The 27,191-nt window shown below is 38.9% G+C and overlaps 1 protein-coding gene across 8 annotated transcripts in view; it reads right to left on the bottom strand.

The window, feature by feature from the left end:
- Positions 1-10,634: 10,634 nt before the first annotated feature.
- DMXL2 (Dmx like 2) overlaps positions 10,635-27,191 on the bottom strand; it is a 145,130-nt gene continuing 128,573 nt past the window's right edge. For 3 of the 8 annotated variants that reach the window (XM_034660977.1, XM_034660978.1, XM_034660981.1), the window contains 16 exons: positions 25,469-25,599; positions 24,870-24,955; positions 24,594-24,722; positions 24,255-24,456; positions 23,177-23,294; positions 19,949-20,011; positions 19,070-19,156; positions 18,868-18,989; positions 17,230-17,368; positions 16,489-16,549; positions 16,241-16,368; positions 15,645-15,722; positions 14,161-14,252; positions 13,448-13,500; positions 12,199-12,416; positions 10,635-12,051 (listed from right to left, as the gene is read on the bottom strand). In XM_034660977.1, coding sequence (XP_034516868.1) covers positions 11,842-12,051; positions 12,199-12,416; positions 13,448-13,500; positions 14,161-14,252; positions 15,645-15,722; positions 16,241-16,368; positions 16,489-16,549; positions 17,230-17,368; positions 18,868-18,989; positions 19,070-19,156; positions 19,949-20,011; positions 23,177-23,294; positions 24,255-24,456; positions 24,594-24,722; positions 24,870-24,955; positions 25,469-25,599 — 1,917 coding nt within the window. In that variant the 3' untranslated portion in view covers positions 10,635-11,841. Of the gene's footprint in view, positions 12,052-12,198; positions 12,417-13,447; positions 13,501-14,160; positions 14,253-15,644; positions 15,723-16,240; positions 16,369-16,488; positions 16,550-17,229; positions 17,369-18,867; positions 18,990-19,069; positions 19,157-19,948; positions 20,012-23,176; positions 23,295-24,254; positions 24,457-24,587; positions 24,750-24,869; positions 24,956-25,468; positions 25,600-27,191 lie in introns of those variants that run through there. The other 5 variants (XM_034660979.1, XM_034660980.1, XM_019800946.2 and 2 more) reach the window with 3 other exon arrangements.

Genomic DNA, 27,191 nt, shown 5'->3' with positions numbered 1-27,191 from the left:
TTCCATACAAATTTAAGGACTATTTGTTCCAGTTCTTTGAAAAATGTCCTCGGTATTTTGATCGGGATAGCATTGAAAGTGTAGATTGCTCTGGGTAGTATGGACATTTTAACTATGTTAATTCTTCCAATCCATGAGCATGGAATATTTTTCCATCTTTTTATGTCTTCCTCAATATCTTTCAAAAGTGATCTATAGTTTCTAGGATATAGGTCCTTTACGTCTCTGGTTAAGTTAATTCCAAGGTAACATATTATTTTTGGTGCTATTGTAAATGGAATGGATGCCCTAATTTCTCTTTCTTCAGTCTCATTGTTCGTGTATATAAATGCAACTGATTTCTGAGCATTGATTTTGTATCTCGCCACATTACTGAATTGCTCTATAACTTCTAATAGTTTGGGAGTGGATTCCTTTGGGTTTTCCATATAGAGTATCATGTCATCTGCAAAGAGAGACAGTTTGACTTCTTCTTTGCCGATTTGGATACCTTTGATCCCTTTTTGTCTTCTGATTGCTGTTGCAAGGACTTCTAGTACTATGTTGAATAATAGTGGCGAGAGTGGGCATCCTTGTCGTGTTCCTGATCTTAAGGGAAAGGCTTCCAGCTTTTCCCCATTGAGAATAATGCTTGCAGTAGGCTTTTCATAGATGGCTTTTATGAGATTGAGAAATGTACCCTCTATTCCTACACTCTGAAGGGTTTTAATCAGGAAAGGATGCTGTATTTTGTCAAATGCTTTTTCTGCATCAATTGAGAGGATCATATGGTTCTTGAGTCTTTTCTTGTTGATATGATGTATCACATTGATTGATTTGCGAGTGTTGAACCATGCTTGCATCCCAGGTATGAATCCCACTTGGTCATGATGGATAATCCTTTTAATGTACTGTTGGATTCTATTAGCAAGGATCTTGTTGAGGATTTTGGCATCCATATTCATTAGAGAAATCGGTCTGTAATTCTCCTTTTTGAGGGGGTCTTTGCCTGGTTTGGGGATCAAGGTAATATTAGCCTCATAGAATGAGTTTGGTAGCTTTCCTTCTGTTTCTATTTTTTGAAATAGCTTTAGGAGAATAGGTATTATTTCTTCTTTGAATGTTTGGTAGAATTCCCCAGGAAAACCGTCTGGGCCTGGAGTTTTATTATTTGGAAGGTTGTTTATCACTGACTCAATTTCTTCATAGTTAATTGGCCTATTTAAGAAATCTATTTCTTCCTGTTTCAGTCTTGGTAGTTTATAGGTTTCCAGGAAGGCCTCCATCTCTTCCAGATTGTTTAGTTTTTTGGCATATAGCTGTTGATAAAAGTTTCTAATAATCCTTGCAATTTCAATGGTGCTGGTCGTGACCTCTCCCTTTTCAGTCATAATTTTAATAATCTCAGTCCTTTCTCTTTGTTTTTGGACAAGTTTTGCCAGTGGTCTATCAATTTTATGGATTCTCTCAAAGAACCAGCTTCTAGTCCTGTTGATCTGCTCTACTGTGCTTCTGGTTTCTAATTCATTGATTTCTGCTCTAATCTTGGTCAACTCCTTCCTTGTCAGTGGGTTAGGCCTGTCCCTCTGTTGCTGTTCCAGTTTCTTGAGGTGAGAATATAGAAACTGCATTTTAGATTTTTCTATTCTTTTGAGTGAGGCTTGGATGGCTATGTATTTCCCCCTTAGGACTGCCTTTGCAGTATCCCATAGGTTTTGGACCGTTGTGTATTCATTCTCGTTGGTCTCCATAAATTGTTTAATTTGTTTTTTGATTTCCTGGTTTATCGAGTCATTCTTGAGCAGGATGGTTCTTAGCCTCCAAGTGTTTGAGTTTCTTCCAGGTTTTTCCTTGTGGTTGAGTTCCAATTTCAGAGCGTTGTGGTCTGAGAATATGCAGGGGATAATTTCAATCTTTTGGTATTGGCTGAGACCTGTTTTGTGTCCCAGAGCATGATCTATTCTTGAGAATGTTCCATGGGCATTTGAATAGAATGAGTATTCTTTGGTTCTGGGGTGTAGTGTTCTATATATATCTATGAGGTCCAACTCGTCGAGTATGGCATTCAAAGCCTTTGATTCTTTGCTTAGTTTTTGCCAGGGTGTTCTGTCTATTTCTGATAGTGGGGTGTTGAGGTCCCCTACTATTACTGTGTTCTTATCTATATGTCTCTTTATTTTGGTTAAGAGTTGGCTTGTGTATCTTGCTGCTCCCCTGTTGGGGGCATATATATTAATAATTGTCATATCCACTTGTTGAATACTTCCTTTAAGAATAATATAGTGCCCTTCTGTATCTCTCTCTATGGCCTCTAGTTTAAAATCCAGTCTATCTGATATGAGAATTGCTACTCCAGCTTTCTTTTGAGGTCCATTTGCGTGGAAGATGGTACTCCATCCCCTTACTCTAAGTCTGAATGCATCTTTGGGTTCAAAATGAGTCTCTTGTAGACAGCAAATGGATGGGTCATGTCTTTTTATCCAATCTGCAACCCTGTGGCGTTTTATGGGAGAGTTTAAGCCATTTAGATTGATAGAGATTATTGACAGATATGATTTTAATGATGCCATTTCTCTTTAAAGTCTTTGTATCGGTTGTGACTTGCTGCTCTGTATCACTCTTGGGGCCTTTTTACCTTTATAGAGCCCCCCTTAATATCTCCTGTAGGGCTGGTTTCGTGGTTACGAAATTGGTTAATGATTGGCGATTTTGGAACGTCTTTATTTCTCCATCAATTCTGAATGACAGCTTTGCTGGATAAAGGATCCTTGGCTGCATGTTTTTCTCTGAAAGAGCTTTAAAAATGCCCCCCCAACCCTTTCTCTCATTCCAGGTCTGTGTAGACAGGTCTGACGTAATTCTGATACCTTTGCCTTGGTACGTGAGAAATTTCTTTGCCCTGGCCGCTTTCAATACTGTATCCTTGGATCTAGTATTTGCGAATTGCACTATGACGTGATGTGGCATAGGTTTGTCGTGGTTGAGCTTGGATGGGGTCCTCTCTGCCTCTTGGACATGAATGCTTGTTTTCTTTGCTAGATTAGGGAAGTTTTCAGCTACAATTTGTTCAAATATCTCTTCTAGCCCTCTGTTTTCCTCCACCCCTTTGGGGATGCTGATGATTCTGACATTGGAACGTTTCATTGAGTCAGTAATCTCCTGTAACCTACATTCTTGAGATTGGATTTTTTTGAGCCAAGTTTCTATTTTAGCTTTCTCTTCTACTAACCCATCCTCCAATTTGCTGATTCGTTCTTCTGCCTCATTTACCCTGGCCATCAGAGCATCTAGTTTTGACTACATTTGATTCATAGCATTTTTAATTTATGCCAGACTCGCTCTCATTTCCACCCTTAGAGATTATATATTCTCGTTAATATTTTTATTAATATTTTTTTCAAGTCTACACATCATCTTGACCATTGTTACTCTGAACTCAATTTCTGACAATTCGGTTATATCCATATCCATTAGTTCCGTGGCAGAGGCCACAGACTCATTGTCTTGTCTTTGCTGTGGGGGATTTCTCCTCCTCGTCATTCTGATGAGAGGCTGTGGGGTTGTCCAGAGCCCAAATTATTGGCCAGGACCCAGGCAGTGTGCACTTATTTTATAGGGACCCTAGGGATGTGGGCTTCTTGATTTTTCCACCTGCCTTCTGGGGGAGGGGCCTGCCGCGCTGATACTCAGGCAACCCTGTTTGGGTAGAGTCTCTGTCCCCTGGGAGGGAGGATGGCAATGGGCAGACTATGAGCCAGTATTTCCAGGCTTTTGTTCTCTGGTGGCTTTCCCTGGCGGTCTGCTGTGCCTCTTCTGAGAGAGCAGCAGCGGCCGAATCTCAGCCTCTGTCACAGAACAGAGGGATCGCAGACCGTTCTCCACTGATGTTCTGGCCACTTTAACTCTGTTTCTGTAGGTGCTGCTCAACCCTGCAGCATCCCGGGATGTGCGCACTACTGTGTGTCTCTGTCCTTTGTGTTTCTAACGCCGCCAGCCACCAGCCGCCCCTGCGCGCTCCTGAACTCCCTGTTTCAGTGTGGTTCATGTGCGCTCCAGAGCCCTGGTTTTCAGACTGGGCGTGCGCATTCTCAGGCTCACGGTCTCAGTCTGCTCTCTTGCAGGTGCCCATCCCCAAGTCCAGCCGCTCCCCGTGCAGGTGGCTACCGCTTCCCGGTGCCTGAACGTGGCGGCTCCCTCCCCCTTCCCTTTATCTTCTGATATCTGTGTGTGGCTTCACGGCTCCCCGCTTCGTACCTCGATACTCAGCGCTGGAGATGTTCATTTGTAGAGATCCAGATGTATCTTCCTGCATCTCAGGCTGATTCCGTGGATGTTCAGGCTGGTCTGGTACCTCTCCAACTCGACTCAGGGGACCGGCTGAAAAAGGGGTCCCCTACTCCTCTACCATCTTAACTCCTCCTCCAAAAACTTTTTATCTTGATGAAGTTCGTTTATTCTTTTGTTTCTCTTGCCTTTGGACATGTGTCATGAAAGAAGGTGCGGTGGCCGATGTCAAAGAGGTTACAGCCTGTGTTCTCCTCTAGGATTTTGATGGATTCCTGTCTCACATCGAGGTCTTTCATCCATTTGGAGTTTATCTTTGTGTATGGTGTGAGAGAGTGGTCAAGTTTCATTCTTTTGCATGTAGCTGTCCAATTTTCCCAGCACCATTTATTGAAGAGACTGTCTTTTTTCCACCAGATGTTTTTTCCTGCTTTATCAAAGATTAGTTGCCCAAAGAGCCGAGGGTCCATTTCTGGGTTCTCTATTCTGTTCCATTGGTCTATGTGTCTGTTTTTGTGACAGTACCATGCTGTCTTTGTGATCACAGCTTTGTAGTACAGCTTGAAATCTGGCAACGTGATGCCCCCAGCTTTGATTTTCCTTTTCAACCAATGTATATGCTCTACTTTGAAGCAACATAGGAGCCAGGACTCAGATTTGAGTTTGGGGTAGGTAGTGTGTCAAGGTTTTTGTTTTGTTTTTGTCTGCTTGAGGTGCTAAGCTTTTGTTTACTCATAGCTTATGTTAAAGAATCTCCCATGGAGTTCAAAGATCTGCCTAGTAATATATACCTAGCTTATGTTTTTGTGAGGAAAGTCAGGGAATCTGTGGAGAGGACTTACACATCTGTGGAGAATGTTCACAATATAATGTAGGGTTAAGTGGGTGTGAACTCTGGAGTCAAACTAATGTAGAATCCTTATTCTTCTGAGTTATATTACCCAATTCTCTAAGTGTCAACCACTTTCATTTGAAAAATAGGGATTTTAAAAATGCATTATCTCTAACAACTGACACAATGCCTCATAGGTTTGTTTTGGGAGTGAGATAATCTCTGTAAATTGCTTAGCCCAGGGCTAGGGTACAGTAAGTAATCCACAAATAATCATCATTTTCCTGGAGAAAATGCCATCATAATTGCATCTCAATATCCTCTAAAACTTCCAGTGGAGCCTAAATATATAAGTACTCTGGGTACATAACATTGACTCATGCAAATTTAACTTTATATAAATTATACAATGGCACAGTAAAATTTTAGTTACAGAAACAGTTTATAATGATTATAAAAACACAAAGTAGAACTTTGTTTCAGGCTCAATGTATAGAGCTTGGAAGTCATCTTTCCTGTCCTTATCTCAAGAAAAAAAGCACAGAATATAAAAATCAGCATATTTTCTTAGATCCATTAGAGGATGTGAAAGCCCAGGGAAAAGTGCCACTCCAAAACTGAAGAGACCTGCTGATACAGGGAATGACCGCCTACTTCGAGCAGAAGCTGCTAGAGCCAGTCACTAGTAGGAACACTTAAGAGGTAATTAAATTCCTGGAGGCTGAGTGTGGACCAGCTTGAGAGGTCAAAACTCCTGGAGCCCAGTCTTAAGGGACCCCACACGTTGGGAGATTTACCACCAGAAGCTCACCAACTTCTTAAGGTAAGTAGAGGAATAAGAATAAGAATTGTGTCATTCAGAAACCATGGAAGGAAGAAAAGAGTGGAGTGAACTATTTAAAGTGTTGGGGGGTGGGGGGGGTAGAATTCTGTATCCCGTGAAGTTATCCTTCCAAAGTGAAGAAAGGACTTTCTCAGGTCAGTAAAAACAGACTCTTTTGCCAGTAGGCCTGCCTTACAAGAAATGTTAAAAGAAGTTCTGCAGAGAGATGGAAAATTATATGGGGCAGAAACATCTACACCAGGAATGGAAGAGCATTAGAGAAGAAATAAATGAAGGTAAAATGGAACTTTTTCATATTCGTAATTGATCTAGATTGATCAGATAACTTTTCAAAGTAGTAACAGTGGCAACGTATTGGGATTATAGACAAGGTCATAAACGACAGCAGTGTTACCGTGATGGGAGGGGGCAACTGGAGATACTGTGTTATAATGTACCCACACTCCTTATGGTGTATGTAAGGTTACCTGAAAGTAGCTTAGTTTTTAAAAGTACACTGCAAACTCTAGGACACCACCTAAACTCCTTTTTAAAAAGTATAATTGATACAATAAGAGAAAATAAAATGGAAATGTAAAATGCTCAATTAAAATCAGATGGCAAAAAGTATAAAAGTGCAGAAAAGAAAGTTATGAAGATAGTAGATATTAATACAATTATATCAATACTCACTGTAAAGGTAAACAGTGTAAATAAGCCAACAAGACAGGCAGCTAGGATTAAACAAACACCACCATCCACTTTATTATTTTTTTAAAGATTTTTTTATTATTTATTTATTCAACAGAGATAGAGACAGCCAGCGAGAGAGGGAACACAAGCAGGGGGAGTGGGAGAGGAAGCAGCAGGCTCACAGCGGAGGAGCCTGATGTGGGGCTCGACCCCACAACGCCAGGATCACGCCCTGAGCCAAAGGCAGACGCTCAGCCGCTGTGCCACCCAGGAGCCCCACCACCATCCACTTTAAATATAAAATCACAGATCAATTAAAAGTAAAGAAAGAGAAAGATAAACCATGCTAACACAAATCAAAAGAAAGCTAAAGCAGCTCTATTAATTTCAGACAAAGCTGACTTTATGACAGTAAAATGATAAGAATAAAGAGAAACATGACTTGCTAAAGAAGTCCATGATCCTTGACATGAATGTGCCTAACAGCACAGCATCTAAATATAGGAGGCAAAACTAACAGAAGTGGAAGGAGAAATTGCTAAATCCACTGCTATTGTTGGAGGCTTCACCCCTTTATCAGTAATTGACAGAAAATCAATAATACAGTTGAATTTAACAGTATCACAAATACTGAATCTGACACTTAAAAATTAAATAATCTAACAAGAGAATACACAGTCTTCTCAAGTAAATATGGAACATTTACTAAGATGAATTTTGGGTTGTAAATCACACCTTAACAAATGTCAGTGTATAGAGATCAAAGTATGCTCTCAGACTAAAATGAAGTTGAATTACAAGTCAGTGACAAAGATAACTGGAAAATTCTAAAATATTTGAGATTAAACACACTTCTAAATACCACAAGTCAAAGAAGTCTCAAAAGAAAGTAAATATTTTGAACTCAATGAAAACACAACTTATCAAAATTTGTGGGGCTTGGCAAAAGCACTGCTTTTAGAGGGAAATTTACAGCACTGAATGCATTTATTAAAAAGAAAAATCTAAGATCAATTATCTAAGTTTCTACTTTAGGAAACTACAAAAATAAGAGCAAATCAAAAGTAGAAGAAAAATAAAAATTAGCATAGAAGTCAATGAAATTAAAAACAAGAAATCAATAGAGAAATTCAACAAAACCAAAAGCTGGCTCTTTGAAAAGTTCAATTAAAATGATAAATCTGTAAGGGCACCTGGCTGGTTCAGTCAGTGGAGTGTGCAACTCTTGATCTCGGGGTTATGAGATCGAGCCCAGGTTGGGTGTAGAGATTACTTAAAAAATCTTAAAAACAAAAAACAAACCCGTAGCTAGTCTAACGAAGAAAATAAAAGCGAAAACACAAAGTACTAATATCAGAAACGAGAGAGGGGTCATCACTACCAATCCCATGTACACTAAAAAGAAAATAAATACTAATAACCTATGCCCACAAAATTTAGTAATTTAGATGAAATGGATCAATTCTTTGAAAGATATGATGTACCAGAACTCACAAAATGAGAAAGAAGTATCTATTTAATAAGCTTATATCTATTAAAGAAATAGGATCAATGATTCATAACCTTCGAAAAGGAAAACCCCAGGCTCAGATGGTTTCATTAGTGATTCCTACCAAATATTTGAAGAAATGAGACCTGTTTAAAATCTTGGAGAAAACTGAAGCAGAGCTACTTCCTAACTCATCTATGAAGCCAGTCTTAACCTAATACCAAAACCAGCTAAGGACATTACAAGACAGGAAAACTCAGACCGATTTCTCTATTTTGCATAGAGGCAAAAAATCTTCAATAAAATATTAGCAAACTGAATCCAGAAATGCATACAAAGATTTATAAACCATGACTGAGATTTATTCTATTTTGTAAGACTGGTTCAATGTTTAAAAATCAATTACTGTAATCTATCGTATCAGTAGGCTAAAGAAGAAAAATCACAGATAAATCCATAGATGCAGAAAATGCTTCAAGATTTACTATACAGCTACAGTAATCAGGACAGTATGGTACTGGCAGAAGAATAGATCAGAGTCCAGAAATGGGTCTACACAAATACAGTCAACTGATCTTTGACAAAGGAGCAAAAACAATTCAGTGGAGAAAGATAAGTCTTTCCAAAAAACAGTGTGAGAACAATTGGACATTCACAAGCAGAAAAATGAATCTAGACACAGGTCTTTAAAAACAGTTAATTCAAAATGGATCACAGACCTACATATAAAACGTAAAACTTTAGAAGATGAGAAAGCAGATACTCTAGTTGACATTTTTCGGGGGGGTTTTCATGGGTTTTTACACATAACAGCAAAAGCACAATTCATGAAAGCAAAACCTGAGTTGGAATGTATTAAAATTTAAAGCTTATGCTCTTCAAAAGACACCATTCAGGGAATGAAAAGCTAAGCCCCAGGCTGGAAGAATGTATTGGCTAAACACCTATCCGATAAAATAATTTGCATTCTAGATATACAACTCTTAAAACTCAACAGAGAACCACCCAATTAAAAAATGGGCAAAAGAGCTAAAGAGACACCTCACCAAGGAAAATACAGAGATGCGAGGACATTTAACATCCTGTATCATTGGGGAACTGCAAACTGAAACAATGAGGTGTCCTTGTACATCTTGTATAATGGCTAAGGTCCCAAACACTGACAACGCCAAACGCTGATGAGGACGTCAAACGGGACCTCTCAGAATTCACAAACTCTGAACAGAGTTCATTCACAGCTGGTAGGAATACAAATTGGTGCAGTCACTTTGGAAAAGTCTGGCAGTTTTTCACAGAGCTAAACAGTCTTTTAGCATAAGATCAAGCAATCTCACACTTGGGTATTCACCCAACAGAGTGGAAACTTAGGTCTACACACAACCCCGCAGACGAATGTTTACAGCACCTTATTTGTTAACTGAGAAAAACTGGAAGCGATCAAGATCTTGAAAGATGAATGGAGAAACCAGGGTCTTCATAGATGGACTAATCAGTGATTTTAAAAAATGGGTTATCAAGCAACAACTGTAATGCCTACCGCTCAGTGAAAGAAGACAAGCTGAAATGGCTGCATTGTGTAGGATTCCAACTACAGGACATTCCGGGAAAGGCGACAGAGAGCCCAGTGGCTGCCAGGGACTGGGGGAAAGGGGAGGAATGAGCGGTGAACACAGGGGACTTGCAGGGCAATGAGGCTACTCTGTATGATCCTGTAAGGGTACATGATATTATACGTTTGCTAAAACCCACTGAACCGTACAGCGCAAAGGCCGAACCGTAATAGAATCCAGAGGCTTGAGTGAATGCCCCGTACTGGTTCCTCAGCAGTAACAAATACCACACGAACGCAAAATGTTAGTAAGGGAAACCGGGAGGGAGGGGAGTAACTGGAGACTCTAGTATTGGCTCACTGGTTTGGAAACCTAAAACTTGTAAACATGTCTTTGAAACTTTTTAAAAACGAATTATTATGATGTAGGGCAGATTACTGTAAAGCAATAGCTCCAAGAAGGTGGCAGCTACTGCAAACGTCTGAATTTGTTTCAACATTCTGTTCTCTTGCAGATGGACCGGATCGGCTGGAACTGCTTCGGTGTAACGGTTAAAAGATGGAGAAGAGGCAGCACGCACAGGTTACTGTGTACTGAGCTGCGGTGAGTGTATGCCTAGATTCGCAATTCTTGTCACATTTGTGTTTCTATGTATTCAGACACCCTCCTTCCTCAGCTTGACTCCACATAAGCACTATTCCCGGCTCCGCACCAAAATCAGCATTTAATTCAACAAGCAAGAAAAGGTAGTCAGGTTAGATCTTACCTGACTAAACCCCAGCGCGGAGGCCCTTCTGTCCGGCTCACCGCTGCGTCCCGTTTCCTAGAACGGCTTCTGCTACAGAAGTACTCAGTAAATATCAGTGAATAAATGAAGAGCCGAGTAGCTTAAAAATTCTTTTAACAAACAGTCAAGCATTTACTCAAATTTAAAATGATGAGTAGTTAAAAAATACTGTTAAAGAAGACCAGACCAAACTAAGGTAAAACTCTAACAAATAACATTTATTTTTCTTTTACATATGTATTTCACAGCCCGAACGTCACATCGCCTTCAGAGAAAGGTGCTTTTATGCCATTATATTTTACTATTTACCACACAGGCATTAAACATTCTCATTAACATGATGAGACAATTTGCTGGTAAACATTAAACACACAGACATTGGTTTCAATACCTCAAGAACATTTTTTGGTCATAACCAAGGAGGTACATCAAAATATGACAACATTGGCTAATAATTTATAAGCAAATAATATTTTAACTCTGCATAGTTTATACAATAGGCTGTGGTAATAAATAATATCACCAATCTCATCAACTATTAACTGGCCACAAAAAGCCTAACATTCATTTAAATGATGATATGAAATGCTCTATCGGTGTAGTTTCAACATAGCTTTAAATGTGGTGGGTGCTTAGCCCTGAAAGAAAAAAGTACTGAACTGGTATGTCTGGTCAACTACAAATATGTCATGTTCACGTATTACATTCCTAACATGAAGGCAGATAATTAAATAGAAAAACTAGCAGTCCAAAAAATGTGTGCAAATTGTAAGGAAAACATTGCATTTAAATTTGCACTCATTTGCAAGTTACAGTCCTAGCTCAGTAAAAACACTAACAGGAAAAATAATCATCAGCAGGAAGGAATGGAAATGACCTCTCCCAGCAGAGAACTAGTCACTGCACGCTTCGCCACGGCTCGGAAAGGGTTTCCGCTGCTCGGGAGCGGCTCGCGCCATGACTCCCCTTCCCTGAACACAGGAGCCTGCGCTCATGCTTCCACCAGTGGAAAGACGAGGAAGAAAAACCTGACTCAGCAACATTCTCGTCCTCAGTTTGGTATAAAGGTCCTTCCCATTAGTATAACTTACTAACACAGTAACTAACTTCTAACCTCCAATGTTTTCTGAATCAGGTTTGCTAAATGCTGTAAAGAATAGCTACCCTCATACAACACTAGGGTTTGGTTCTGAAGTGTGTCAGCATGGTAACAAGGTGCATGCACAGTCACTCCACCAGCCTGTATGGGCAACGCTCAGCTGGGGGCGGCCTCACATTCGACACAGAGATTCTCTGCATTGTTTCCGGTGTGGGAACAGCTGCTTGGGAAGCAGAAACGCCTATCCGCTACTACAGTGTATTTTAACTGAAATGTTTATAAAAATAAAGCCCCAATCTTGAACTCTACAGAATGTCGAGAATTCTGTTGGGGATGTTAAAAGCATTGGGCAAAACCCTGGTTTTGAGCGTGCCGTCGGCCCCGCAGGAGAAGATGCGGTTGCCCGGGATGATGTCGATCTGCATGACGCCGGCCCCGAGGTTTCTGAATATGGACTGCTTAGCGTGTTCATTTTTGAATGAATGAATCAGGCCATGGCCTGTCAGTCTCCAAACCTGGGGGAAAAGAGAGTAAAAACACAAAGGGTAAGTCGTTAAAGAAGAGAAAGAGACCAAAGATCAAAGAGTGCGGTGGGGTTTCTGTTCCCCAGTGTTGACAGCATAGACGGATAATAGCACATTCCAGCATCTGCACTGACTCACCTTTATGTTACCTTCTGCTGAGCCTGTAGTAAAATATTCCTCACAGGGAGCCAGAGCCAGGGCCTTAATAGCGGAGTCATGGGCCTGGAATGTGTGAATCAGCTGCCTTTGCCTGATGTCAAAAATGCAGACGTAGCCTTTCCTACCCCCGGAGATGAGGAGCTGCTGTTTGGGTGCATACTGAAGGACCGTGGCACCATGATCGTGGCATGTGAAACCTGAAGAAGGAGAACACCAGAAGTCTCTCCCAGACAAGTTCTATCCTGACAATTCTGGTAATGTTTAAATGCACATTTAAATAACACAAATTACAAATTTTTCATTTCAATTTCTGTAATCATGATCCAAGTATTAAAGATCCCAAGCAATGACAGAAAAAATGTTCTTATCCATAATCTCAATATGAAAACACATGCGGGAAGTTTAAATGTTAAGCCCAAACTAAGTTACACTGCCTGTAGAAGCAACAAGCGCAGAGGAAGGAGACCAAGCTTCTCGATGATCCGCTCAGCCACCACGACAAGCATCCACCCCTTCTTAGTTCCCACCTATACAGCCTCATCTCAAGTTCCCATCAGGTAAGTAACAAACTCAACTATGGTTGTGTGACAATGCCAGCTACCAGGTAAGGAGTTAGCTTTCCCAGGATTCTCTGCATTTTAATATAATTAAAGCCTTAAACCAGTATGTGGTAAATCTTTAAAAGCTGTTAATTATTCAGAGAAACAATGTGCAATCAAATAAAATTGAGAAATAACTATACTTTCAAAATGTGTGTCAGTAGGATAAAAAAACTGAAAAATCTTTCTGTAAAAGAATCCACCCAGCTAGGTTTAACCCAAATGTACGGGAGCATGGCGCCTTCTCTCAACAGTATCATGTGAAAAAGGGCACCAGGTGGGAAAATGGTCTTAAAAGGAATAATATTTTAAGTGGCATTGTTCATATTTCTTATTCTTCTTATAAGGTTTTTTATTTTATAGTTAGGTGTAATTCTTTAAAATACTTCCTTCCTACTGAGCTCAAATACTTTGCAACTAATTCCTAAAAAGCTTTATTAATAGCCCTAATCTCCATTCCATATTTCCCAAATAGAATACAAAATAGACTATGCTATGCTGGCTGGATGGTTACCTCAGCAACATAACCAGATATTCATTTATAACCCATGAATAAACACTCACTGGCTATAATAAAACCAGGAAAGCGTTCCTTCATAATGTATTAAAAATCACAGATCTTAACTCACCATGAATGAGGCTGTTTCCAGGTGATATCAATGTGTCCCAGAGGCATACATTTCTGATAAAGAAAACACAATGGTTCATGATGTGCTTTTTGTTACTGGCTTCAAGTCCAATATTTTTATTCATTGCATCTTATCTTTTTTGCTCACTCATATTTATAAAGCAATGATTCTCAACTAGAACGAGGGCAGAAGCTGGGGATACATCTAAGAGTTTATCCTTTTCGAACCGCAGAGTTCTGTCTCACATGGTTCCACATGTCTCTGCCATCTCATCCCCCAACCAATCTTCTCCGTTACCACTCCAGGGAAACGGAGACATAATTTCCTGAGGAGAAGGGATGTTCCTGAACCCAGGAGTAACCACTGCCAGGAAATGAGAGGCATTATTCTTGGCATGTGCTGCCAATGAAACCAGTGTCAGGCCAAAGAAAATACTGAGCAACAGGGCTACAGCGTCCCAAGAACCCGACAGATTAATGGGGTGGGGGGAAGGAAGCTTTAACATAATTACATATGCTTACCTAGAGCCTACATTAGGAATACTTGTTTTTCTCTTCTTGATAAAGAAAACTACTGAGATAAGAATTACATAACAAAATTTTTGTATTCACGAGGTGGAAAAACTCTACTAAGTAAAAAAGTCCATACTTTGCAGCAAGAATACCTTTCTGCTTAAAATGTGCTTATTTCTTATTATGCTTCTGTCAACCTACCTATTGTCATTGGACTGTCCGGATGTGGCAACCAGACTTGAAGAGGTGATAAATGCGAAGTCACTTGTGGCCTTACTGTGGCACTGCCAGCTCTACAAGAAACAAAATGCAAATGATGTTACCTAGGAGTCCAAGGTGATCCGGAATCGCACACACCCAGTTCTGCTAGCAGACAGGCATGAACTAAGAACAGTTGTTAAACATCTAGAATAAAGAATAAGTGATAAGAGGATTAGCTATTATTTGCATATTATTTATCCAATGATACTTTAAAATTGGAAGAGTTAGGGAATTAAAGGGTTTTTTTAAAGATTATCTAACAAAGGAATAGGATGAACTTACCCAAGCCATTTAATTACATTAAGAGCCCAATCAAACTCCGTGTTAATGATCTCAAATACATTTAATAAACTTTACATAATATAAATCATAATAAACACTAATAACCCAAGGAGGGAAACCCCTACATGCCCAGCTAGTAGTCTTAGACTAGTGTGAAGAGCTCAAGTCAAATGAACTTTGTAACCTAACCGCAAACATCCACCTTCCTTACCATCTCTTTCCTTCCACGTGAAGACCTTCAGCAATAATAAAGACAAGGTCAAAGGGTCCTGCAAGTTATCTACAAGCTGAAGGCTGCCCCAAACCACTCCTAAGGATATTCCAGCACCACTGGAAACTATTTACTGAGCCAGACATGACTTTTCTTGTTGGATCAGGTGAATGAATAGAAATTTGGAGGCAAAGACCCAGGAGGGTGTCCAGGTATTTTAAAATAGGCATTCTTCTGTTTGGGATTATGGTATTGATCTGAGTGAAGGAAAACGGACAGATTCAAGATCACTTCCATTTCTGTAAAGAATTTATGATAGTCTACAGGGCACTAATTTAAGAGAAATATCTTGTCTCATAGACATAATTAAAAACGTATATGTAGTCTAGAAAAGAAAACTAGAATCAACATATATGAGCCTGACGTTCAGCACAGTACAGCACTAACTTCCAGCCCTCCTACCCTACCTGAGCCCCCACCGAGTGAAGGTATGTTTGTCTGCATTCCCCAATGTTTTAGTATGATTTGGATTAATGAAGTGATCTATTGCGATTGGTTTAGTAAGAAAAATTCTAGAGCAAATTAGAAATGCACAGAACCTGTTAGAATTCTGTAGTGATTCATTTTAGGTACTATATTAAAAACCTATCAAGAAGTTAGTTTTCAAAAAAGTAGGAACACATACAGGGAAAGCCCCTGAACATTTTAAAATATAATGGTCATCCTTCAAGTTCTGAAAAGCGAAGTTTTTTGGTTTTTAGTCCTTTCGGTTTAAACCAGGGCAATAACGGGTGCTGTGCTGCTGGGCATAGGGGTCCCCTCCTCAATAGACCCAATGAGTGACTCTCCAGTGAGATTTCGTGTGTGAAACAGACACTGCAGAAACAAAGCAGCCTCCACCTGTGCTCTGGGAATGCTGAATGATACTCACCATGTACGGTTTAGGATTTGATGCCGTTTGGTTTACTTGCCAGATACTCAGAAAACCCTCTCCATCTGCAACACCACACTGTAAGAACGGCATGAATATTAAACCAGCTTCTTAGTAAGCATATCGAAAGCAAAATCACTGATGGAGAGTCACCTCACTTAACGTTCTGCCTACGCCTATTTCTATCACTGTAGTTCCTAAGAAAGTCGGGCACTATAAATATCCTGCAACCTTTTAAATGCTTTTCCATACCTGTTTCATTTTCCTCCAAACATCTCTAAGATAATTTAGTAAGAAACTAAAAGGTTTCTATCAGGTGCTTGATCGAGCTTATAGGCACCACCAATACACTCAACAGAGCGCTCTTTACTTTTACAGTATTTAATATCTTCAGATGGATGATTGATCCATATAAAATTCTGAAAACCTGTCCTCTACTAGGAGCCAAGGAGGGATATAGAAGCAGACACCAGTAAACTGCCTGCCCAGCTTACATCCAGGTCACTGAATTGGTTATTTTAGATGTAGTTTTACTAACCATCTAACTCATAAATATCTTTTTCAGATGAATTTAGCAGTAAGCCCCAAGAGCCAACCTTGTTGCCTTGTGAATTAAAATATAATCTGGTAACTCTTGCGTTGCCGGCTTGGCGGAAACAGACAAGCTGCTGAGGTCGTGTCCATTCAAACATTCGTACGCTGCCATCCTGAGCACCTGTAAGATCTGAAACACAAAAGGGAAAGCAGAAATGAAGTTACAGAGTTCCAATATTTCCCATTCTATAAATGAATTTCAAAATGACAGGCCATTTACAAAGCTCTGGGTCACAAATAAAATACTTACAGTATTGGTGGACTGGGTGGGAGGTCATTCTCTTAACATTATGTAGATTCCTTTTCATAAGCTTTAAAGGAAGATAAAAGCCCAATTCATTTTGCACATCACAGAAGAGACAAGCAAGAATATGCTTCAGCCCAACTCTAAGTTTTATAACCTTTATTCCTCTTACAACTGGATTAGTACTAGCATACGCCCTGTTGTGGGTTTTCTGAGCCACTTCACATATGACACTTGTCCGAACAGACTGTGGAAGCAGTCACTGGCACGGCCCTGGCCCGTGGGGCCAGGCACTAAGTGGCTTCATTGAGTGAGTAAGAGACTGTCCTCCAAGTGCCCTCCCTGAGGACAATGAGGAGTAGCTGCAGATTCTTCAGAGCAGAGCAAGAGAACGGGACCCCTTCAACCACAGTGACTAACAACCACCACCAACGTTACAGACACGTTGGTCGAACACCTGTAGTAGCCACAACTCCTCTTTGTCTCTGCTTTACCACTTGGTGCGTCTTGGTTTGCTCACCTATAAAATGATAATGGGAGATAATAAAAGCACCTACCACCTCGGGTTGTTGTGAGGGAAAGTGTGTATCCGACACAAAGAAAGTCATGCAATCTTAGCAACTATTATTACGGGGTACTAACTAGTCACTGCCCCTGATCTTTAGGATCGTTCCTGAGTCAAAGTGATTTCAACTTATTTTGGGTGAGTCCATGTGCAGAAGCCATACGTAATAGTAAATAACCCACCACGCTGGCTCCAGTGCTGGTCTGCCCACTGCCCAGCCAGGGCAGAGAGGAAGGTGGGTGCACCTGACTTGCTGAATACGGTGCCGCACTGGGCTGGTAAAGCGTCGTAGTGGAACCACGATAATCGATGTCGTCCGAACTGTGGAAAACATCCGTGTGTTACTGGGGACATTCCATTGTCTCAACTCAAACTCCAATTACAGAGCTGCTTATGTACCCACAGGACAGGCTGTACTTACAAAGAATGAATAAATATCCATAAGAAAAATGTAGGTGTAATTCCTAACCATAGGCAACTTTAGTAATGGTTAACTTTTTCTCTTTAGACAAAATTTATAAATTTAATGTCGTCTGGGGGCAATTTTACTGCTGGCACAAGTTGGAACAAATGTCTGTTTTGAAGGATTTAACACAAATATTCTTTTTCTCATGTATAGAAGATTATAAGGTCTCTTCAAATACAGATATCCCATGTATCAAATTCATACACATTTTAGAGAAATCTCAGTTTAAAGATTTCTTCAAGTAAAGTATTAGTAATCATCACCAAAAAATGTTAATTTTTATGAAGGACTGTATCATATTACATGGTTACATCAACTCTGTAGTAATATTATATGCTGACATCAACTCTGAGGTAATATTATATGCTAACAAAACAGAAAACCCAACAGAACAAGGAGAGAGGTCATGATGCACCATTTCCCAAGCAAATAAGAGTCTGGAGAAAAGAGGGAGGGCAAGCATGGAGGAGGAACCGCAAAGAGGAAGGTGTTGCACAACACTGCTGGTGCGGTTCCCATAGCATTACTGAAAGTAGAGTTGTCCACATTTTTATCTGTAAAAAAGGTATGCTTATCAGGTGTTAATCAAGAAGAAACACTGAAAATCACCCAGTAAATGTGACTTATCAGTCTAATTAATATATTATTGTATTCTACTTTTTGCTTTAATTATCCAAATCAGCTGAATTTACTGAATACTATGTAATTCCTGACATTTCTTTGGGGTTAAATGTCAATGCTATAGTTATGGCATTAGGCTTTGGTATTGGAGATTATTCTGACTCCAACACTATGAATAGTTAGTTCCATGTCTCATGGAGGAAGTACAGTTAACTTGTTCATTGATGTAAGAAGAACCTTTTATTGGCAGCTAAGCCAATTATGTTTGTCTCCTACCCAAGTAAAGAGAGAAACATATATACTTTTCAAGATAATTCAAATCATGTACATAACCATTTAGTGGGTTCTTTTTAAAAGTTTTTTTTTTTTAANAGCTAAGCCAATTATGTTTGTCTCCTACCCAAGTAAAGAGAGAAACATATATACTTTTCAAGATAATTCAAATCATGTACATAACCATTTAGTGGGTTCTTTTTAAAAGTTTTTTTTTTTTAAATTTTTATTTATTCGACAGAGATAGAGACAGCCAGCGAGAGAGGGAACACAAGCAGGGGGAGTGGGAGAGGAAGAAGCAGGCTCATAGCAGAGGAGCCTGATGTGGGGCTCGATCCCAGAACGCCGGGATCACGCCCTGAGCCGAAGGCAGACGCTTAACCGCTGTGCCACCCAGGCGCCCCTAGTGGGTTCTTTTTAAAGAAGACCTCATTTTAGATACTACACGAGACAGACTAACCTTTTGGATTCTCGGTCGTATTCTTCTCCAATCCATATGTATGACTGACAGGCCAATAGAGAAGTAACATCGAGCTCTTGTACATCGTGTGTTGAAGCCAAGACAATTTCGTTACAGTTCGCCTGTAAAGCAGAGTCAGGAATTAAAGCAATTTCACTTAAAAAAAAAAAAGTGCAATCTTTATAATGACTATAGCTTTTACCTTATTAATGGCAAATGCCATGATCATATCTGATTCCTTATGAATGATTTTCGCCTTTCCACCTGGATAGCCCAGATCAGCTTCAACCTACAAAATGTTTATCAGCAGGTTCAGCTGTCGTGTAGCAACATGTGAGACACAAACACATTCCACAAAATTTAAAAGAAGGATAAGAAAATATAACAGCAGCAGCAAGAAAAAAGGTACCAGTAATTTTAGTATGTTGAGACTTAGCTTTGGAATTAGCTTAAATTCTCTGATGCCCTGTAATCACCCCAGTTAATAGACTTCCATTGGGATAAGAGGATGCTGGTTAACCGTCATGAAAGATGGCTGGCAGAGTTTTCATTCGTATTTGTAACAGCAATAGGCCCCTTGCATCTCTTCGAAAAGCGTGCAGACACTGCAGTAAGAATGTGTATGCATCAAGAGGCACAGAGAGGAGGAAAAAGACAGGCAGACAAAGGAGTCATATAAGAAAGTAAACATCGTAAAATAGGGCGAGGTGCTAAGACAGGAATAAGGAAAGTTGTAAAGAACAGAAGGGGCAAAGGAGACGGATGAAAGGAAGGTGCACTGGCTTAGGGTCAAAGGTAACGGGAAGGAAAGAATACACAGAATCAAGGTGGAAAGATAAAACAATCATGTCTAAAAACAGACTGGAAAGGGGGAGACGTGAAAACGCAACAGAAAGAAGGAAAGAGAAGCATCAACGCTGAGGAAGACCAAGTCGGAAATGGTGGAGAATTTCCTACCCTACGCCACGGACGTGTATGGGAGCAGCGAGTGTTCTGATCGGCCCACGTGGTTAGTATTAGCGGTGAAGGTTAGCTCCCTGAACTCGGAGAATGAGCCAAGGACAAGAGCACGGGACGCTACCTTGCTGCGGGAATCCTCTGCTACGCAGTTTTGTTTGACCTGTTCCACATGTTCTTCTACAGACTACCACCACACCGTCACAAACACAAACACATGCATGAAACGAAATTATAAAGAGAATGAAACATGTCAAATTGAAATGGTCAATCCATAACTTAAAGATGGTAAGAGTGAATGTGTAAACTTTTCCTTTTAAAAGCACAAAATCAAAAAGGAAAAACGGAGTGAAATATCATGTCCTCAGATGAACGCAACACAAAGCAAAGCAAGCAAAATTCAAGGTAACGTAACTATTCCATGCATAAAAGGCCATTTCAGAATAAAAATTATTTGCATACCAGTAATGTAACTAAAAATCCTAATTTAAGCTGCAATCTCTCTAAAAATAAAAGCTACCTGAATGAGAGGGTGCATTCTATACTACATAGATTCCTATCCTACAGGCGTCATTTCAAATACAAATTGAAACTATTTCTGAACACAGATTCAAAGTACTGATAATTATTTCACTCTTACTCATAACAAATATATCCATGAAGGAGGAGTCAGGGATTAGAATTCCCATCAACTGTTTTATTATAATCAAATTTTTCTCCTTATAGGCAAAGAAATGTTTGATCAAATGGGGCACAGGAAAGAAATCACATCATCAGCTTGCTCCTGGTTGATGACAGGGTCATTAGGGATGGCTACAATCAGAAATGACGGTTCTGCTCCGCTGTGGAAACCTGTGAAGGTTTGATCCGAGCAACACACTCCTCCTAATACCTCTTGGAATGACTGCTTCACTTTAGCCAAAAGGGCCAAATTCTCTGCACATGCCTTCGGCGACTGCCCAAGGCTGCTGCCGTGGACAACGACTGAAAGGTACATGTGTGCAAGGCCCACTCTGCAAAAGCCAAACTGCTGAAGAACCTTTAATCAAGTCGCTGAGTTTGCAACATTTATTGATTTCGCAAAAAAACTGTCTTATGGAATATTTTTCTTTAATGTATTCAATGAGTAAAAATATCTTATAAATATATCTAAAAGTTCAGCATTTGTCAAGAGAATTTTCTAAATAATTTTTTTAAATGAGGCAAAATTTTAGAATTTTTAGGATTAGTTTGTCAATCAATTCACTGAATTTATCAAATTTACGAGTACCAAAATCCTATTTAACAATTTAAAAAGATAACACTCTTATTGAATGGGTAGTTTTGATAATTGTTCCATATTTCTGAGCTTAGTGACCAGTTTTTATTTTGTCTTAACAGCTTTAACATTTTTGCAAATTTTTTCCTTAATGAAAACAAATTTTCAGATATGTCTACTCAGTACAATAGCCATTAACCATATATGACCATTCAAAGAAAATTAAGTCACACTAGCCACTTTTCAAGTGCCCAGTAGCCATATGTGACTGCTAACTACTGTGTAGAAAAGATAAAATTTTCCACTATCACAGAAAGTTCTATTGGCTAGCACTAGACAAGATAATAATTCCATTCTGTAATTTGAAATTCAAAAGGTACAAAAAAGGGTACAGGATAAAAATTCTTCTTCCCATCCTAACTCCCACCATGTACTTCCCATCCATGGAGCCAACCAATGCTTACACAGCATTTTAAGAAATGTTCAATTTATCTCTATCCCACCTCCCTCTTCCTGGAGACCCTCTGCTGGTAGAAAATTTGAAGAGAACACACAGCATGGGCTGCTGATCCCAAGAACATGGAGACCAAGGGGCAGGAAGAGGGAGAGGCTTAAAGAGGAGAGAAACCTGAGAGAACAGATCCCGAAGGACAAGACTGGGGGTCCCAGCAACCTAGACCCCTGGCTTCCCACAGCCTCTGAGGCTCTGGAGATACAACCGAACCACCACTACAAACTGTATGAATATTTATATTTTCAATAAATCATTACATTTAAGAATTTGAAGAACTAAACGCTCAAAAAAATTGATCCTTCAGTGAACTGGCTTCCTGGGAATGAGAGCGTCCTACCTGAGCAAGTGTCTAATGTTAAGTCTATTTCTTAGATTTCTAGATCTTATTCTACAGAATTTGGACTCAGCATCACCACAGGGAATACTGTACACGGCGGACTGAATGAAAGAGGAGAAGAATCTGGCTCTGTGATTTCCCTAACACACCCTACACACCAATAATTTCAATACCATCTGGATCTTTGGTTATCAAAAAAAGCTTCTAAGACTCCAGAGAACCCCCACAGCTCATTTCCCCTACTTCTTCACTTAGGTACATAATTTTAAATCCATACAGAAAATCAGTGACTATTCACAAGGGCTGACCACAGTTACCATCCAGACCTGAGTGACTAATGAAAGAATGAGTCGGGCAGGTTCTGCTACTCCAGGTAGGGGGGAAAATGGAGACGCAGTTCTATGTTTTACCCTGGGAAACTGAGCCATGTAAACTGTCCCTCTCAGTTTTCACTTTTCTAAGTGAAATTTAATTCATTCCCCTTTTCTCATAGATCTTGTGTTTGCCAAATCTTTAATCTCATCTGATACTCTACTCTGAACACTCTCCAAACTGCCCCTTACCTCACTGAGTAGCCAAATGGACTCATGCTCGTAGAACAGACCTGTGCACCCTTCCTTTTATAAGGAAGAGATGACTTCAAGCTCTAAAGTACCAGTCTCTCAAATTCCTGATTCTTCTTGAACCCTGTATGGCATTACATTATTAACTTAAAAATACCTCTGCCTCACTTTATAAAAGCAAACTTCCTTCTCCTCATATTGGTATTTCTGTAGTTTATTCTCTTTCACAAAATTATCCTCCATTTCTTGCTTCTAAAGTTTATCACGTTCATTTCTAAGTGCTACATAAATAAGATGCTTTTAAAGGACTATGTTAGATTTCCAATACATGATATTCAAAGAATCATAATATAGAGTACATTCATTTATATATTAAACTACCCAAATCATCCATCACAATATTTATTATTTGTAAAAGCCCAACAGCAAGTATTGCAAAAGAAGGACCAACTTTCACTTGGTTATACATGATTAACCAAGGGACCTATGTTGGCTTCATTGTTATAAAATGAAAATTGTAAGATTTTATCTTATAGAAGAAATTCACTGTAGTCTGGTAAACTAGTACCTATAAGGTATGAAAGATAGTTAAGTTCCAATCAAAAAGTAAATCAAGCACTGACTTCGTTAGAAATGTTAAAACTAAAAAAAACTACAACAGAAAAATTTTTTCAAAATACCTCACTCTGTTTTCTTTTCTTTGTGAAAATGTATCTAATAAATGTCTCTTGAAGGACTTCTTGTTTAACGAGGAAATGCCAAAGTCGTTTGACTGGAAGTGCAGAAGAATCCCGGGATCTATTAGAAAAAATTAACATATCTTCTTTTACTCTGTAGAAAATAGGCTTCATATTTGCAGAAACTTAAAAAAAAAACAAAACCTCTTCATTATCTATTGTAAATAAACATTATTAAGCTCAACAAAATTTTATAATTTATTTCTCTTTTAATTTTTAGGTCTTTTAAAAATCATTCCTTCATCTAGAAATTAATTCTCTAATTACAGCTTCTCTGAATGAACAGGTTGAGCTGTGAGTCAAAAGAAGTTATTATTATTCTCTTTTTAAATTATATTGTAGGGTTGGTTCTCTTGGTTACATATCACCACCAATGAATATAAGGTCACAGATTTCATTTTTAATAGCCCACCTAAAAAGCCTTCTCTTTCAAGCTTGTAATACTTTTAATTATGGGACAGATGCCTCACAAAAATTACTGCCAAAATGTCAGTAGCACCTTGTTTGTTTATGTAGATTCTTATTCCAAAATATTTCTGTATAAGTTCTTAAAATAATGGCTAACATATAATAAATGTTTTTTTCTAATTATAAAAGTAATAAGTCTATTGAATTATAGGTAATACTGGGGAAAATGTTTTCTATCTAGATTTCTTTTTTTTTTTTAAAGATTTTATTTATTTGACAGAGATAGAGACAGCCAGCGAGAGAGGGAACACAAGCAGGGGGAGTGGGAGAGGAAGAAGCAGGCTCATAGCGGAGAAGCCCGATGCGGGGCTCAATCCCATAACGCCGGATCACGCCCTGAGCCGAAGGCAGACGCTTAACCGCTGTGCCACCCAGGCGCCCCTCTATCTAGATTTCTAATGTTTTCCTTAATATATACTCCTAGAAATTGAACTGCGGGTTCAAAGTTATGAATGTTTTTATAGAAACATAATATGGGTATATTTTGCCAAACTATCTTCCAGGAAACTTAAACCAGGCTACACTCTCATGAGCATCATGACAGCATCCTTACTTGAATGGAGTATTTTCCGGTTCTAGCATTGCTTTATTTCGAAGAATAGCTGGTCCCGCTCCTACTGAAAGGTCAGTTGGGTATGTGTTGATATAGTTAGGGGGTGGTCCTTCAAATTGATCCATTTTCTCTTGCAAGATCTGTTCCCAGTTCTCCAAGTTTTTAATCACAGCAATACCTAATGGTGATCTCACAGGCAACTCTAAAAAGTGATAGAAAATGTCATCTTGTTTTGATTAAAAAAAAATGGTGATCATCATCCACATGTTTTAAAAATCTGAATTTTTAGAGGCAAAACCGCTGAAAACACAAATACACCTGAAAATGTTAACCTCATACCATTTGGATTCTTAATGCTTTTAACAAAACAGAAAGCCAGCTCTCTAAGATGAACTGAGAAAATGTGTAGCTTCTCTAGGCCGATTTCTTGCTTTTTCTTTCCAGCCTCTGGGTAATCAGGGGTTCCTGCTATGAATTAAAATCATAGACTGGGGCCTAAAAAACACAAGACCTCATAAAATCTTTAATTTTTAGTACCAAATGCTCTTTTATATAGATTTTCATGAAGACAAACTCAATGCTAATTTATTATGTTTAAGAACATTAATTACTTACCAGAGAATTCCAATCCAGCAATGGGAAAGAAATTCTTCACGTTGTGAAGTACCAGCTTAACCATTGTCAAATGCAGAAGGGCCCAGCTGTTCAAGGAAACAAACAAACAAATTCTCCTTCACTGAAAATAACACCAGGAGAGAAGCACAGTAATGATTCCTATCAATTGTTTAACCCAATCTCCAACCCAGGAAAAAAAGCTCTTTTTCTCTAACAACTTGAACCTTTGTAGTCTCTGAAAATACGAAATATGTAACAATATATGACACTTGCAATATCTGAAAATTACCTAATGGAAAAAGATTTACCACACAGTCACATGGAATCTAATAGCATATCGATGAATATATATTAAGTTTTAATAGCACAGCAATAAACTATGTATTTTTCCTCACTAAAAATGTTTGTTTCCACTCTAGATGTAAGCTATTCTTTAAAACTAGATGTTAAAGGAATTCTCTGCTGTCTAGAAATGTACCTCAAAGGTACAGAACTACTAACCTGAAACTATAAGTCAGTTCTTCTATAAATTCATGATAATATTATGTAACATTACTAACATCAGGATTTTTTAATTAAAAAGAGAAATCCTTATTTACCTGTAAGAGTTTGGATCTTGATGCTCTTGTATTTGTGTATCTGAAAAAAAGGTGTCATCTTCTTCTTCATCACTATGAATGCTCTCATCAGAATCATATATAACACCACTATCAGACAGGGGGAGAAATGGCTGCAATAAAAGGCAAATTTATTTTTAGATATACAATTGGGTTGTTTTTGTCGTAACTTAATATTGAATATTTTAAGTGGTATCTAAGTAAAAATTTCCTTTCACAAGTGATGCTAGACCTAGATGAGTCAAGAAAAGTAGGAAAAACTTTCCAATTCAATAAAATAACGGAGAGCTAGATACAACAGAAATACCTCTGCAGCATGAGTTACAACAGTCAACTACGGAAGGACCCGTTGTCCGCTGATAGACGAATGGATAAAGACGATAAGGCACGCACAGAGAGGAACATTACTCAGACACGAAAAAGAATGAGATCTTGCCGTTTGTGACAACATTGATGACCTGCAGGATATTATGCTAAGTGAAATAAATCAGAGAAAACAAACACCATACGATTCACTCATACGTAGAATCTGAAAAACAAACAAACTGGGTGCCGGGCAGCTCAGTCAGTAAAGCGGCTGACTTGGCCTCAGGTCAGGATCTCCAGGTCCTCAGATCCAGCCCACTCAGCAGGGAGTCTGCTTCTCCCTCTGCTCATGTACAATCTCTCTCTCTCTCTCAAATACATGCATACATACATACATACCTTTTAAAAAATAAATAAGGAAAAATAAAAGACAAATGAAAAACAGAAACTGAATCATACAGAGAATAAACTGCCAGAGGAGGGGAGATGGGCAAATTAGGTGAAGCAGATAAAGAGGTACAAACTGCCACCTATAAAATAAGTAATTCATGGGGAGGAACAGTATAGCATAAGGGAATACAGGCAATAATACTGTAATAATGTTGTATGGTGACGGCTGATGACTACACTTATTGTGGTGAGCACAACACAGTGGATACAACTGCTGAATTGTGTTCACACTAAAATTAATAGACCCTCCTATGCCAACTACACTTCAATAAAAAATAAAACACATGTCACAGAAACATTAAAAATCAAGCCTTTTTCTTACGTATCAACATAGCTAGTTAGAAGTCTAAAGAAAATGTATACACTAAGAAACATAAATACCAAAGGAAAAACTTTATGAAAACTGTCAGAGAGCTACAGTGAAAGAAAACACAAATTCTTCTAAAAGCTATATAAGGAGACTGAGACATGTAAAACTATAATTCTTTACAAATTAATTTATAGCTTTTAAGTTAATCACAATAAAATTCTCCCTTGGAGGGGGACGCCTGGGTGGTTAGGCATCTGCCTTCAGCTCAGGTCATGATCCCAGGGTCCTGGGATGGAGTCCTGCATGGGACTCCCTGCTCAGCGGGGGGTCTGCTTCTCCCTCTGTCCCTCCAACTTGTGCTATCTCTCTCTCTCTGATGAATAAATAAAATCTTAAAAAAAAAATCCATCCATCTCCACTTGCTCTAATTTCATGGTGACTAAAGGAATTACTGATAATGAGATGAAGGGAACCTGGACGGTAGATACAAGTATTCCAGTCACTAGAAAACCATGATGCTGATTAAATGTTAATAAATTTGACTTCTGGTTTTTTTTTAATTTTTTAAATTTTTTTAAATTTTATTATTATATTATGTTAGTCACCATACAGTACATCCCCGGATTCCGATGCAAAGTT

The sequence above is a fragment of the Ailuropoda melanoleuca genome, chromosome 5 (assembly GCF_002007445.2).
Source record: "Ailuropoda melanoleuca isolate Jingjing chromosome 5, ASM200744v2, whole genome shotgun sequence".
Classification (NCBI taxonomy): Eukaryota; Metazoa; Chordata; class Mammalia; order Carnivora; family Ursidae; genus Ailuropoda; species Ailuropoda melanoleuca.
This window is presented reverse-complemented; position numbering and strand designations above follow the sequence as displayed.